The 16,681-nt window shown below is 39.0% G+C and overlaps 1 protein-coding gene across 6 annotated transcripts in view; it reads left to right on the top strand.

Annotated features, from left to right (window-relative positions):
- Window positions 1–16,681, top strand: part of CLYBL (citramalyl-CoA lyase) — a 208,732-nt gene that overhangs the window by 82,052 nt on the left and 109,999 nt on the right. For 3 of the 6 annotated variants that reach the window (XM_016123166.2, XM_016123165.2, XM_016123164.2), the window contains exon 1: window positions 10,632–10,807. The exons of 2 other annotated variants lie outside the window; for them this stretch is intronic. In XM_016123166.2, coding sequence (XP_015978652.2) covers window positions 10,632–10,807 — 176 coding nt within the window. Of the gene's footprint in view, window positions 1–4,057; window positions 7,932–10,631; window positions 10,808–16,681 lie in introns of those variants that run through there. One more of the 6 variants, XM_016123168.2, reaches the window with a different exon arrangement.

The following is a 16,681-nucleotide window of genomic DNA, read 5'->3' as shown; positions in this document are numbered from 1 at the left end:
CCTAGGTTGTCATTGACTTCGTTTTTTATTTTTTATTTTTTTAACTCCATTTTTTATTGACTTAATTTTCTGTTTAGGTAAAACTAATTTTTTTTTCTTTAAATCCTCTGACAAAATCACCCATATTAAGCAATCTATGTTTTCCACTTTAAAAAAAAAATTAATTTTTTTAGGAATTCCTTCTGAAGCCTTCTATCCTGAACTTGTTGCTCTCTAGGCCAGCTGCGTTTTTATATTTTGAGGACTTTTCTCATCTACAATCCTGGTTTTTGTACCTTTTGTCACTGCATCTCCAAACCATGTCTTCTTTCTTGGCTTATTTCTTCATTTGGGGTGGCATGTCCTCTACTAGTTAGGTGCAAAAGGGTACACGAAAGGTAAAATTTTTTTTATGACTTTATTTATGTGACAATGTCTTTACTGTTCTTCAGACTTCACGGAGACCGTTTTCCTTGGAGTACATGTTCCTTCATAAAGGCATGATCCCTATCTTCCTGACCCTTTTTTTAAATGACTTTTTTCTCTAGCATACTCTAAGATCTCTTTATCTCTGGTCTTCTCGAACTTTGCAGTGATGAACTTGGGGGTGGGGTATTTTTTATTAAATTATGTAGGTGTTCAGTAGGCCTTTCAGCCTGGAAACTTGTCTTTCAGTTCTGGGAGCTTTCCTTGTAGTTCTCTGATAAATTTATTTTCTCCATATTTTTTCTACTTCTTTGTCAAACCCTCATTGTTTGAATGTTGGACCAGTATATTCTCCCATTTTTTAAATCTTTTCTATTTTCACCTTTTATTCTACCTTTTATAAGTTTTCAATTTTATCTTCCACTACCTTTTTAAAAAATTATTTTGCTTTTGTATTTTATTTCTGACAGCTTTTCCACGTTGTCTGTTTCTTTTATAAATGATACTCAATTCTTGATTTTTAGATGTAATATCTTATTCCTTTTAGAATATCGAAGTAGGTGTTTTTTAGTTTTCTTCTCTGCGTTATCTCTTTATCTTGAGTGCTCTGCCTGGTTGTTTTGGTCTTTATCTTTTATGTTAGTGCCTTTCATCAAACGTCTGCTTTGTGGCTATCAGTCTATGTTTAAGAATGAGGAACTTAAAATCGATAGAGAGTCTTTGTGTTTGCTAATCGATGCTAAACTGTAGGTTTATCAGCCGGCGACTTTACACCTCCACCAGGGTGTTCTCTTGAGGCCCTGTGTTACTCAAAGAGGAATCTTCAGACCTTGGATTTCCAGCTTCCGGGGATGAAATCTTGCTGCCTGGCATTCTGGAAGCCAAGGGGGAAGGGGCCTGAGGAATCCTCACCATTCCATATGCAGATTTTCACTTAATCCCAATTTCCACCTCCTTGACTAACTCCACCCCATTTCTTTTGTATTCACACATTGGAAGTTGTTTTGGCTCTGTCTCTTCAGTGACTTCCTTTGCTCCATTGAAATGAGGAAGTTGGTAGGGAGAGGGTTTAAGTGCTCTTTATAGGATTTTCAAACAATCCTTTTGTTTAAACCCACAACCCTGCCTTCAGAGGTACCAGGACCCTCAATTCCTAAGCTTTCCCAGAGTTCTTTTGTGGCAAGAAGCTTGCTTCTTTTGGGCCTGCCGCACATCGTTAGCCCCAGTACTACTGGCATTTGGTAGTGAGCGTTTTCACTTGTTGATTCACTTTCCATTTTCTAAATTAGTTGACGTCTGTTATAAGGAGTTTTCTTCCATTATGTCTGTTCCTGTGGATTTATACTCCCCCTTTAATGTGAGTTTTGAAAGGAAGTGGAGATAACATTTATTGATCAGCCATGTTTCTGCTTTTGATTTTAGTGTTTTGATCTAGTATTCAGCCGATTTTATAAACTTTTAGTTTTTTAGTTTTATAAAAATTGTGAATGATTGACTTATAAATTTTGTTTTACTGTGGTGAAATAACAGAATTTACCGTTTTAACAATGTATACTTTTTTGGCATTTAAGTGCATTCACGATGTCGTTGCCATCTATCTCTAGAACTTTTTTCATCTTCCAAACTGAAACTCTGTACCCATTAGATAATAACTCCCAATTTTACCCTCCCCCAGCCACTGGCAATCACTCTTCTACTTTCTGTCTCTGTGATTTTGAGTACTCTAAGTACCATATATAAGTGGAATCATACAGTATTGGCCTTTTGTGACTGGCTTATTTCACTTAGCATAATGTCCTCAAGGTTCATCCATGTTGTAGCACGCGTCAGAATTTCCTTCCTTTTTAAATTTGAATAATGTTCCATTGTGTGCATTTACCACATTCTGTCTATCCGTTCATCTGTGATAGACACTTGGGTTGCTTCAACATTTTAGCTGTTGTGAATAATGCTGCTATAAACACAGGTTTACAAATCTCTCTTCAAGACCCTGCTTTCAGTGCTTTTCAGTAAGTATACTCAGAAGTGGAATTGCTGCATCATGTGGTAATTTTATTTTTAATTTTCGAGCAACTACCATACTCTTTTATGTAGTGGCTCTACCATTTTACATTTCCACCAATAGTGCACAAGGGTTCCAGTTTCTCTACATCCTTGCAATATATTTGTCACTTGGCAATATGTTTGTTGTCATATTATTTTTTTATTTTTAACCTTTCTATGTCTTCATGTTTTAGCTGTCTCTTATAAACAGTACTTAATTGAATTATTTTGTTTTTCTTTACATTTATTCTGTCTTTTAATAGGGATATTTAATGTTGACATTCGTCATGATAACAAACCTAATTAAATTTGTACCTTATTCTACTATTTTAATGTACTGTACTGTTTACTTGCTATATTTTCCTCTTTTTCTGCTTTTCATTGGATTTACGTATCTTTATTTATTTCTTCCATTTTTTATATTTTCTTCTATTGATTTGCAAGTTATTCATTCTATTTTTTCTTTTGGTGACTACTTTAATAATTTTAATATGTGTATTTGATATAGCAAAGTCTGAAGTGAACTGATATATCACTGAATAAAATATCCCAGAATATAAGAGCCTCATATATACCCCCCAGATCTTCCATTTTCTCTGTCTAGTATGTTACCAGAGTCTAGTGCTTCTTTTAATGTTTTTTTAGTAGTTTATTTTATTTATTTTTATTTTTTTGCTATTTATTTATTTATTTATTTATATTAGGGTGGCATTGGTCAATGAAATCCAGTAAGTTTCAGGTGTACAATTCAACAGTAAGGCATATATATATTGCATTGTGTGTTCACTCCTCATAGTTAGTAGTTTGTTTTAAATAATACATTATTATTGCTGCTGCCGGTTCACTTTTTCTAGTCAAGGCTCCTTTAGATTTACTTACCTGTTTACAACCTCTTTGCTAATCATTGTTTCCTGGATCCTATTCCTTTCTGGATTCAGCCTCTTTTATTCTGAAATAATAATTCTTTGATTATACCGCTCAGTAAAGGTCTGAGTAGTAATTTCTTTCAACCTTTGCGTGGAAGATGTATTTATTTTGCTCCTGTTTTTAGTGATAAGTTAGTTGAATTCAAGGCTAAAGGTTATTTTTTTTTTTCAATATCTAAAAAATTACTGTTCCATGATTTTGGAGGTTATTTTACTGTCTAGGAACATTACAATATATTGTTCTTTCTTCATGAGTAATCAGTCTTCTCTCTCTCTCTCTCTTTTTAATTTAAATTAGGTGGTCTATAGATTGACTAGATTGACTACTATATGTTTAGGTGTCAATTTGTGTTTATTTATCCAGCTCATGACTGTGCTTCTTCAGTCTGAGAACTTAAATATTTCTTTCGGTTCTGAAACTGTTCCCATCATGAATCCTTATTATTCCTATTCTCTCTTAGACCTTTTACTGTAATGTCTCATTCTGCCCTTCTTGTTTCCTGTCTTCATGACTTCTACCACCTACCTCTCTGAGCCATGTTCCGTACGGTCTTCTTTCATTCATTCTATAGTTTATTAATTCTTTCATCAGCCATGTCTAAATTACTATGTTACTTATTAATTTTCTGACTATACTTTTATCTTTTAAAAATACTATTTGGTTCTCTTTAAAATTAGTTTTTATTTTCAATACTGTCATTTCAATAGTTACGATTCCTTCTTGTATCACTTTAATAACTTCAAACATGTACATTTCAGATTCCTTCTTAGGTTTTCACTTATTTGTAGTTCCCAGGTACCTGTTCACCCCTATGTTATACATGCTGACCCTCCTGCCATGTCATTTATTTCCTCACTGGCTGGGACTCCTTGTTGTGAGCTCATTTTCAGCAGGGGTTGTTTTTGCTCCTGGGTTCCATGTGCCCTGGCTTGTTGTGGATGCATTCCTGCAGCACTGCTTTGTATTTTTCTTGTGTAAACCAAGACTCAGGTGTTTTAGGGTCTTGAACTCAAGTTTTTAAATTTTAATTTCTCTGTGGATTCCAGCTTTTCCAGGTGATATAAACTTAATGCCTACACTTGTTCTTAACAGAGGCTCATGGTTTTGATGACTCATACAAAAGGCTTAATTTATTTTTACAGAGCCCAAGTCAGACCTCAGGCTTCCTTGCTATTTCTTTGGTGGGCATAGTTTTTCTAGTTTCCTTTTCATGGATTAGAGATCTTTTAAGGGGTCCAGTTTTGTCCAGTTCTCTCACCTTGTGCAGGCCCAAGCTGGGGTCTTCTGTCCCAGGTGGTTGTTGACACTCTAGCTTCTAGTCCTTGTTCCAGGGCTGACACCTCTCTGTGGACACAGCATCAGCCCCAGCCCTGGTGTTCCTGCTTTGTTTCGGTACTTAAAGATTTCCATTTCCTTTTTCTTTCAAGCTCAGCTATACATTAAACTTAAAAACAACAGCAACAACAACAACAACAAACTTTTGCTTTTTATTATTCAATATTTGTGAATTTTTAGCAGGAGTAGGGTCTGCATCGACTCAGCCTGCTGTAAACCTTATTTATCTTTGTACTTCTCAGCCCAGAAGAGTAACTTGTCCATACCAGATGTTGGGTGACTGAATGATTGAACGAATGAATGAATTTTTCACCTCTAGAAGCAGATGGAAGCAGTGTTCCAGTGAGTAAGGCCACATATCTCTCCAGAGGCATTGGAGCAGGCAGAATTTACTTTTCCATAAGGACATAAGTGAAGAGAGTTCCCAGTAAACAAAACGAAGAGAGGATAGGACTTTTTACATGTTTTTTCTTTTAGTCCTGGAACAATGGGAATATTTACTGCCTCATGCTGCTTGCTATCCAAAGGTGGACTGAAAGTGGCCTGAGGAGTGTGTTCCTGTACCATTTGCTGGTGGCTCCACACAGCATCCTTACCAAGAGGAGAGATTAAAGCATCGCAGAGAACAGGACTCTAGGCCTGTTTATTTCCCCTTCTCTCCCATTTTAAGAAAAATGTGCCTTTGATGAGATATAGCCGCGGGCTCTTGTTTTACATTTTACGTCAACCACCTTTGTTAGAAGCTGGTTATTGATGCCGTGCCCTGTTTTAATTCACACTTCTCGGCTAATCAATTACAGCATTTATCCATTAATCAGGCGTTCTGACAGGGTCAATAACTGCTTTTTGGGTTTTGTGAGGGGCTGCACGTTATCAAGCAAGGAATAATGCCCAGGAGCTCACTTTAAAACAGTGTGACTTTCCCAGGCTGGTGGACTTCCGGAGCAATAAACATCTAGTGGGGATTTCATATGGTGGTTTTTTAATATATTTGGTTGATGGGATTTTCTCACTGAACACTTCATTAGCGGGGCTCAACATTAGTGAAGTGTGGACAGGTGTGCCTCTTTTTAAGAAAAGCAGAAACATCAAAAGGTAATTATTCCCATCACATACAAATGATTGCATTTACCTAAAAGCAGCATTAAATCATGAGCTTCCTTCATTCATGTTAAGTGTTTACAAACAATATCTTCTTAGCAGTGGGGTTTGAGAGCAAAGAAACTTAAAAGTGAAAATGTTTGGAGCTAGCTAAAACCCAATCCAAAATTTAGAGCAGAGAGCTCTATAATTATAATGATAGTCAAGCAGGAAATATTTTATAAACAAAAGCTGAGTTTATATACAAATTTCCTAAAGCCTATCTTTTACATAGAGTATTTTAAACCTTTGTATCCATGTCCCCATCCATGTGTACACACACATTTTTAAGGACCCTCAGCCTTTGTAATTTGTTATAACACATTCAGACGTTGTAAAGCGTCGTAGAAATGAAAACTTTTTATTTTAGCAAGGGTAAGAAACAGGTGGCAATGTTTAATTGGAGAGTTACAGTTTGGGCAGTTAAGTTTACCATACATAATGATGGCAACAGGTTTCAGTGATCTTTTTTATGACAGATGTACCAACATTTAATTGTTTTTCATCAAGAGTGGAGAGAAAAGACACTTCTGTAGATTTTTCAATTCTCCTATGTGTCATTTAGCTGTCCTCACCATTGTCTGAGCTCCTTTCTCTCATCCTTTTTGCTGCAATGAGTTGTGTCATTCCCTCATGATCAGCACTTTTGTTGTCTTTGTTTTTTGCTGTACCTCAGAAGTCCATCTTTTCTTTCATCTCCTTCCCATTCATGCATGAGGGAACAGTTGTGCCCTGTTGAGGGGATGTTCCGCTGGGTTTCAAACAGTAGGGTTTCTTTTTATTCTCTTCTAAGTAGTACAATGGGGCTGAATGTCTGTTGCAGAATGCACACACTAATATGCCAGGTTATTTGGTTTCTAAGAAGTCAATAAAAATACTACGTTTAGGCTTAATCCTTGGCTTGCTTTTTCCTTGTTTGCCTTTCAAGCCTTCAGTTATAAATCTGTTTGTTTGTTTCTGATCATAAAATATAATCTTCCATATTAAATCGAAGCGTGGAATCAACAGACTCTTAGAGGAAAATGTTCCTGGCGGTGGAGGATTTTCACACTAGCAGATTTGGCAGTCTGTCCCCTCCCTCGATCAGAGCCTGGAAACAGCCGCCAGAGCTAATTAATGGCAGCTACAATTTGGAGAGGATGAAAAAAAGAATGGATCCCAAGTTGGTCTTGGCAAAACTTTCCAGTGTAAGAAACTACCTCATCTCTGCATTTAGAGATGTGTGGCTCTATGACTGCTTTCGTCCAGATCACCTTGCCTGATTCTTGTTTTGGGGGAAGTGAATGTGAGCATGAGTGTACCTAGCTATAAACACAGACCCGAAAGGCCATCCTTTAGCAGCAAAAGGCTAAAGACATAAAAAGCTAGAGATGTCTTAAGACACTTTGTTCTCATATTCAGAAACAATCTTCAAAATCCTCCTTAATGAGGTCATAAAAGAAAAAAATGGAACAAGTGTTCCTTGTATATCTCACTGGGGCATGGCATCAGGGTCACTTGCCACCAGTATCCTATTTAAAAAGGGATTGGGGTAGTTCAATCAAGCATTGCATTAAGAGAGAGACTTTGATTAATTCCTCTCTTTTCTTTTGTGCCACAGATAATTTCAGTAAATTTGTGATACTTTCTACTTAGCTATTGCTGAGGCTTAAAGTTCTTGGTGCGTCATGCTGAGTATTAACATTTATCGGGCCTGCTCGGCCTTGGTGAAGAGGAGTGTGTGCAGCAGACAGCTCTCTAATCTTTGGCAAGCAGGGCCGGTCTCTAAACATGACAGTTATCTGACATCTTGGCCTAAGGAAGAGCCTGCTCTCAGGTTGGTGGCAGAAAGTAATGCTCGTGTGAAAGCAGGAAACACCTAACAGGAAGAAAGGTGGTGATTTACCGCAGTTAACTTTTTCAAAGGTACTGGATCTACCTCTTACTGAGAAACTCACAGCTTGGGGAAGTTTCAGGAATGGCTCTCGAAGGAAACAAAAGCAAGAAAGGGACAAGTGAGGGCCACCAATGTGCGCTGTCACTGAGGCGTCTGTGGCTTCTGTGGGAGAGTTGGAGATTGTCCTCAGGATGGTCGGGATCAGGTAGGAAACGGGATCCTGTTGTCTTTTTTTTTTTTTTTTAATTTATCATTTGTGCTGAGATGTGAAGGGAAATTTTAGTAAAATGCTATAGAAACCCAGTGGTGAATGTTAACTGTTTTGGTTGTTTTGCTCTAGAAGGAGGTTAGGATGTATTTAAAGCACTTAGTTAAACAAACAAACAAAAAAACTCAGTCACATGTCTGTTGTAGTTTATAAGCTGATTTTGAAATGATATATAATGTTTACTCTTTTTCAAATGCCAGGTCTATTAGGTATCCATACATTAAATGTCATTGAAAAGTTGGATTTGGGTTCTGAGGGACCGGAACGGCTCCTAGCGGGGTATTGTGGTGGTGGATAAGTCCCCTTTTGTTTGTGGTTTACTCACTATATACACTGGATCAATTTTTATGGCTGCTATTTCTGTTCTGGTAGTTCAGCCACTGCACATGCGCGTGAAGGCAACAGGTTAACATCCCTGACTTAAGAAGATAGTTTTGGGTACCGCTAGATAGAAGCCCAGCTTTTCTAGTTGAAGCACTTGTTTTTAGTTGAAAGGGGGAGTTGGGGGCTTATTTTAATGAAATTATACTTCAGATATGTTTATGTAAACAAGTTAAGACATCAGAATTAATTTTAGAGTATGTCTCATGATAATTACTATTATCTTGCTAAAGCGTAATAGCCAATCATAAGAGTTTTTTAACTTATCATTTAAAAATGAATAAGACGTTAGATATCTAGTTGACTCTTTTTTGGTACTGTTCCCAGATAAAGGACCCAAAGATGATCCTATTTATTCATCAAACATTATTTATTAAACTCCTACTTTCTGTCAGGCTCATAGTATTATAATACTATTGTTATAATGTCAATGTAATTGTTTTTGTTTTTGTTTTTGTTTTGATTTGTATTCGCAATGGTTATTCTAAGTAGAGGAAGCCTCTAAGTATCCTAGTTTCTGATCATCAGCTTTAACTCTGTGGGGTTGATCGAGTTTTCTCTGAAGTATGTCTGTGAATAGATTAGTCAGACCTGACTGTAGTTTTTGGAATGCCAACTGAAATAGCATGATTAATAGATTTTTCCAGATTTGAAACTGGAGAGAACCATGGAGGCAGAATGGTGTCATGTGAAGAACACAGGTTGTCACTTACTTTTCCTCACCTAAAAGGGAAGGGCAACCGCTCAGGGCTTGGTGGGAGAATTAAGTTTGCCGAATGTGGTAGAGCGGCCAGCACAGGGCTTGGCCTACTTGATGGCCCTTCCCCACCCCCTTATTCCTAAGAAATAAGTATCTACAGGACACCAAGAGTTTACATTCTGATTCCCATCATGCACACTGAGAGCCAGGGACGTTACCTGGTTATTACTTCTTTGCACCACCAAAAAGGGTACAAGCATGCATATTCAGAACCTCATTCCTGTGCAAAATACCTCACAGACTTTTAGGTCCAGGGAATACCCGCTTCATTTCCTTATATGAAGCATAATTGCAGATATTTAAAATATTACCTGCAGTAGAAATCTTCCAAACGTTGCTTTTTCACGAAATCAGCATGGTGATTACTGAGAAGAAAGAGGCCACAACCTTAACTTCCTCAACAAAATCAAGCCTGTCACCACATTTCTTCCAGGGTTTTAGGTTCTTTTTCAGATAAAGGTTTCAGAGGGCAGGCAGGGTGGAAGGTCCTCTCATAAAATCACTCTGAGGAGAGCGGTCCTCCAGGCACCTCATCTTCTGAAACCAAAAGGAAAAAAGGAATGAAGACAAGCGCATTTCGCCTCCCTCAAACCTTCTTCAGGTCAGATCTAGGATCCAGCAAGTAACAAAAGTAGGCCACCTAACAAATGAGCTGTTGCCTTTGAAACAGGCAAGTAAGAGATCTGGGCTTAAAAATACACCTAGTTCTCTCTCTCACACAGCAAATGTGTAATAAATGCTAGCCAAAGAAAATCATCCTTTTTACCTTATAATAGATCTCACAGGAAATGACACCTTTGGTCTTTATTTATAGAGAATGTTAGTGTTAATATTACAGATCCATTATACCACTTTTAATGTGTTTTGTGATGTGTATGCCCCCAAACCCCTTCTGTTTTAACTAGGTCCTTCTCAATACTCGATTTAAACACAGCAAAAAAAATTTTTTTTAAATATTCAAGGCAGCTGTTCTACTTTGGAATGCCGAAAACTTCTTTCTGCAAAATTATGTTCTAGAATTTCGATAGGGCTTTGCTATTAGAACCAAAGAAAGCATAACATCAAGGACCATCCAGCTGTCTTCTTTTTGTAGGTCAGGTGAAGAACTGCATTGAAAGTTCTTTCTTATCTTAAACTGGAATCAGCTAGCACTGGAAAGAATGATCTGGACTGATTTCTCTTGTCTTTTAAAAAAGGTGACCCCTAAATGGGGGAGAGAATGTCTTTGCATGTTGTAGTATGCCTTACACATTGTTAGCGACCAACGAAAGTACTTAGGCATTTATATGGAGATAATGTGTATGTGATCTTAGCCAAAAGGCCCTCCACTTATAGGTCATTTACTAAGCCTTTCTTCAGCGGCCTTTTAGATTGAACTCCTTTGTCAGCCATCTGCTCATGTACCAATCGTGCTTAAGGAAGCGACACGGGGAGTGATACTTGGTGTTCCTTGCCGTAAATGTTTCTCTGAGGCGTACTGTCATCTGGTCAGTAAGATGTGCGCCTTTGGACACGTGGGTCTGTTTGGAGGCGAACATCTTCAGAGTTCGACGGGCTTTGGAAATGTGCATAAATGGGAGGGGGGAGAAAGAGAGGCCAGAAGATACATCATCACTTCCCTCCTCCCCTCCAGAGAGGACCAAAAAACTTGCAGACGGCCATTGACCCACTGGTGAGTTGCTCAAGTCATTGAAAAGATTCTTTTTCTTTCTCTGTCAATTAACAAAGTGTGATTTTGATAAAGTTTAGGAAGAAGGGAGAGAAGAGCACTACATTCTAGACCACTTTTAGCCTGTGACATGAGTGTTTCACATGTAGGACCATCCTGACACTGAGTGCTGCCACTCCCAACACCCCTGGGTCAGAGCTGTGTTAATATTATTGGTGTTATTGCCAGAGGGTGGCAGGGGACGGAGGGCTGTTGGGTCCCATCTTTCCAAGCTCTTGTCACCATAGCTATGGATCTCAAGGTGCACCCAGGGGCGCTCAGGAAACTAGCCTCTTGGTTGGGCAACTAAGGCCTCAGGTTCCTGTGTTAATGTATCCATTCAGTATCAGGGTTTGCCTTTCAAAAATTGACTAGCAGATGTGGTACAACCAGTCACCACCACGGTCTGCAAGCACACAGGCAGCATGGCAGGCCGGGTGGCAGGCAGGAGGCACAGTGAATGGGCCTTAGTGGGGGCAGCCCCGGCACCAGCTGCTTCTGGGCAGAAAGCATTTGGCTGCATCGCTGACCTCTTTCTTCATGAGAGCCTGGGACTGCCACTCAAAGCACTTTTCCTTCGTTTTCCACAGGACAGACAGGCCATACTAGGCCCAAGAGGAGGGGCAAGATGGGTCCATCCCTGTATAGACATGGGGTGAGACTCGGGGACAGGGTGCCTCTGAGCGGTGGCCTGCAAGGAGCTGGCCACACACAGGTCCCAGAGGCCTGGGGAGCAGCAAAACATCCCAAGACATTTCCACAGGGAAGCCAAGGGGCAGATGCCACAGCCTGGAGCCTCAGCAGAGAGAATGGTGGAAACCATGGCTGGGGGATGGCAGAGCAGCACTAGCCGGCGAGAGAGCCCAGGAGCCCCAGAGGGAGCTTCCCTAGAAGGGGTTTGGGAAGAAAGGTCGGGGGTTTGTTGTACTTTGTAAATATAGGCCAGATATTGGCAGGTCGTACTACATAAAGAAAAGTAAACGTAGACGGAAAATTTATATGGATTGGTATAGTCAAAATAGGGCTAACAAAAGCCTTCCTTAAAAGCCGATGACTTCTTTGATTTTTTTTTTACTTAAATAAAAAGCCTAGCAGCAGAATAAATGGCCCTCTAGCTTGCTTTAAAAGAAAAGGAAGAATGCCTCAAAGCATTGAAATAAAACTTACTGATGATTCCACTACGAGAACAGAAACATTTCTCATTGGTTAGGCTGTGATAGGTAATGAAGTCCCATTTACTTACCTGCTCTTCTCATATTAAAAATGCTTTTCAATAATTATTATCGATATTATATAATTAAGGAAGGGAAATATATTTTAAACTAATTTAAGATATTTGGCTTTTGCATGCATTTATTTACTTATTTCTATATTTAATTAGCACCTATTATAAGCCAGGTATAGCACCAGGGTTAGCAAAAAAGAATGTTTCCAAAAATCATGACTGCGTAAAATCATGGCTCTTAAAATCAGTTTTTGGTCTCTATTTCCCCGCCTCAAGTATTGTCTCTTGTTCTGCCTATCATTGTGGTCAGACATTTAGATTAATTTTTAAAATCTTGTAATCTCAATGACGTAATGTGCAGCAGGGATGGAGAGTTAGAGAAGAAAAAAAATCTTTAAGAAATTTTAGTAACTAGGGAGTTGGCTCTGTCAGGAAAATTAACAGACTCGTTTGTGTAGACACACAGGACTGCTCAGGCTGAACCGAACCCCTGTTGTAATTTGAATGCTTGAAACTCTTTCCATTTTATTGTCAAAATTACTGCCTTAACTTCCTCCCTCTCCTCATTTGCCTATTTCCCTTGCTTTTTATCTTGTGCACCACCAGTGTACAACATAGTGGTGTTTAACTACTTCCTGAAGGCATTATTAGTCATCAGGAGCACTAGTTCGTTATAGGTGCAGATAAAATGGGGGTTCAGCTCATCAACTACAAGTTAGCCTAATTTGGAAAATCTGGTTCCTCTCCTCAAAAGAAATAGCTCGTGTTCCTATAGACACTTCTATAAAATAGCTGTGCGTTTCCCTATTCATTGTAAACAACTAGAATTTGTGGGTCCTGCTTGATGCTAGAACTGGAATTTACTTCACAATGACAAGGCAGCTTTACCTAGAATGTCCTCATGAAAGGTGAGGGAAAGCTGGACAAGTTCCGTCTCCCTGTTTTTGGTGTGCTTTTGACTTTTCTTCCCTCTGGTTATTATTGAGGGGAATATAACCCTGAATCTTTCACCAGATGTTCTCTTGCCATCTTAAAGGAAAGGAGAAAGTTATAATGGATGTTTTCAATGTGCTCAACTTTTATTTTGTTCACACCCAAACCAAATGAAGCAAAGAGGCTAAAATCTTTTCTCGTTCCATCTGAGTAAGCAAGACAACCTCCAATTCTTTAATCTTTTAAAAGAAAAATAGCCTTCCTCCGTTTGTGGGATTTCTGATTCATTTCTCCCACTCTGCTGCCCTACTCTGCATTTTTTTTTTTTTTTTAGTCAAATACTGTCTGGACTTTGTGAGCCAGTAACCTCCCTCCGCATCTCCCTCCCCTCTCCTCCCCACCCCCTTCGCTGTGGTCACAAAAAGCAAGGAGCCCACAAAGATGGAGTTTCTGGGTTTTGTATTTAAAAAGGCGGTGAAATGCTGGATATGCTTAGGAACACAAAACTGATTGTTCAAACTTTACCAAAAAAGAAATATATTGGTGTCAGGATAGGGGGAATAAGAAAAGTGAGAGAAATTGAGATTCTAAGAAAATACAAGTGGAAGAGAATATAACATTGCTTTAGTAATTCGCACCAAACCAACTTTTAGTTACTGCAGCACAAACTGTTAGGTGTGGGCAGCGACTTCAAACCTCCCAAGTTAACAAGTGATATATAAAAAATAAGAATCCCACAGGAGGGAGGCCGGGAGTCCGGAAGCTTTCTACTTATTGATGTCTCTGAATAATAACCAGGGCTGGTACACCCGTCTGCGATGTAAAGCCAAGGACCTGAGTCTTAACCATTTTGCCCTGTCACAATGACTGTGGTCAGAGTACTTCTTTGTGACTTGGGTCCTATGTCTGTGAGACTCTGGATCTCCAGGGGGTACGAATTTGTCTATTGCTAAACTCTTAGAGAAAAGTTCTAAACCAGGGTCCATGGGCCAAATCATACCTGTCACCTATTTTTGTACAGCCCTCAAACTGAGGATTTTTTTTCAGATGAATGATTTTGATGATAGGGAACATTACTTTTGAACTCCAATGAAGCAAAATGTTTTCCCCTCCGAATAAAAGAACGCCATTCTTCTCATGAGTAGTACAGTATTACCAAAACATTGTGTTCAATTTAATTTTGAATTTTGTTAATATAAAATGTGTGGGAATTTGCATTCTCTCCTGTTATACAGGTATATCCCCACGTTTGTCTCTCAGCTCACAAAGTCTGAAATATTTACTGTCTGGCCATTTCAGAAAAAAATTTGCTGATCCATGTTCTAAGCTACTGCACAGAGAAACAGTTCTGAAGGAAAAAGAAAGACATTTTTGTTGTTTCTTTGCCTGAATCTCTGGATTTTCTTTTTTAACAGTAAAGCTTGTCTTGCCAGTGTGGATTGTGAGTTAACATGTTTTGGCTTATGCAGTGCCCCGAGGAAACTGGTGTCAGTTGTGAAATGCATGCTATATGGTCAGCAGCTGCCTGTGTGAAAATTTAAAGTTACAGAATAAAATAAACCAGTGTTTCCCTATATAAAATAGGAGGCAATACTAGTACCTATTTCATAGGATTGTTGAAAGAATTTAGTGAGATAATGCAAATAAAGGACTCAAGAGATTTGAAAAAGAAATAAAAGAATGAAGTCAATCACGAAGTACCACTGAGAACTTAAGTTTGTTTGCCTTAATATGAGCCCTGGCACCTTTTATTTTAACATTTTGCATCTGTGTACAAATACACTGTTCCTTTTCAACATGGTTCTGATTTTGAAGGAAGACCCTATCTGTTTAAAATAGAATTATTGCTTAAGTCCTATACATTTTTAGTGATTTTTAAAGCATAAATAAATTTTATCAGAGACCATAAAAGGGAGTTTTTTTGGTTCAGAAAATTTTAGGATGTCGAGTTTCACTGTTTTGGTAACTGATCAGAATAAAGGATCAGAAAAACACTGTCTTGGTGTTTCAAATAACTAGATACCTAGGGATCCTCCACATGCATGAAGCAATAGATAAGAGTTAGAGGGGGGCATGGCATTCTCAAAGAAAGAAAAATCGCTGATGATAATCGAGAGGAAATCATTGGGCTTGGGCTGCCTGTGCTCTTCCTCATTCTGCCACAACATACGTTTTGCCTGTGGAGTTTGGAGTTTGTCACCCTCCCTCCTCCAAGGCTCTATCCCTAGTCACCACCTCTGAGAAGCCTTCCTGGAATACCTCCTTCCCACCCTGAGTTCAGAGACACCGTTCAACTGGTGTTAGCATTTGCCTTCTTGCATTAAGAGACCCTGTCACCACAGCTAGAGCTCAACTTCCCCCAAGGCTGATTCTCTCCTGATTTGCATAATCCCTAGGCCTGGTTTAGGTGTCTAATATCTATTTGTTGAATCAGTGAAATACTGAATAAAAATTTGTCTAACATTGAAATAAAGTAAATGGAAAAATCCTTTTGATTTTCCTCTCTTTTCAGATATAGATTAATGTGCATAGATAATTAAGAAACATTATTGTAGAGCTGATTACAAATTCACAAATTTATAAATTATATATAGGTTTTCATGCTAGAAAGTCCCAAAGACCTGGGGGCATCAGAGAGGAGGTATAAATCTGACCTCTTTATTTTCTTCAGTGCTCGCCCTTAGCACAAAAGCAGGCTCCCTGGCCCCCTTCGTAGGTGTGTTCCCCAGATATGGCAGAGGGCCTGCCACCATCTGTGTGTGTGCATAAAACAGCATGCCTAGGTAACACTCTTCCAGACCCACATGTCTGGCCAGAGGAGGTCAGGGAAGAGGAGGTAGAGTGTCTTCTCCTTAACAGTTGCTATTATTGTTTGGACTTCCAGTGTGTGAGTCACTTTCTCAGGAGTGTTATATGCATCACTTCATCGACTTCTCACAACTCTCCTGTTATTGTATCCAGCTCATAATATGAATCTGAAATTTAGAGCGGTTAAGTAACACACTTAAGGTGTCACCAGATCCAGGTCTGCTGGGTTCCAGAGCCCATGCCCTTACCTGCTGCTCTTCCCTTGCCATTCATCCATCTCCGGTCCAGGGAAGTGGGAAAGTTCTTCAGAGCTGGCTAGTGTGGGACTCATGACCATTGGTTTCCCCTCAAAACACAGACAAGGGCCGCCATGTGGGCAAGTATGTTGTTAATCACTGTCTTTTCCTCTTCTCTGAGCTCAAGAACAACTGAACTCTCAGAGTTAGGAATTGAGTCCCCACCACATCTGCAGACATGGCTAGGCTGCAAGTGGAAGATGACAAATGACTTTTAGAGAAGGCCAACTTTCCCAAATGATTCTGTGTACTTCAGTTTCCTCTGATCTGTTTTGGTGGATTATATGGAATCCCATGCAAGTTAAATCCACTGAGCGCTGCATGCTAGAAGTTCCAGGCAATGAGAAATGAGCTTCGTGGTAATTGAGAATGAAGCTAAGGAAGAAAATTTTATTGTTAATCAAGGACTTAATTGCCTCTGGGACATTTTAAATAAATGCCGCGCCGTACTTAAGGAGCAGCGTTCTGTAAGTGAGATGCAAAAATTCTTTAATTAAACCATCATGGGTATTCCCTGATTGAAATATCTGCCTTTATCTTCATAGTTAAATCTTCATGATTCATGTAACAACTCAA

The sequence above is a fragment of the Rousettus aegyptiacus genome, unplaced genomic scaffold, assembly GCF_014176215.1.
Source record: "Rousettus aegyptiacus isolate mRouAeg1 unplaced genomic scaffold, mRouAeg1.p scaffold_m13_p_11, whole genome shotgun sequence".
Classification (NCBI taxonomy): Eukaryota; Metazoa; Chordata; class Mammalia; order Chiroptera; family Pteropodidae; genus Rousettus; species Rousettus aegyptiacus.
Note: the sequence above shows the minus strand (reverse complement) of the source record. Positions and strands in the feature narration are given on the sequence as shown.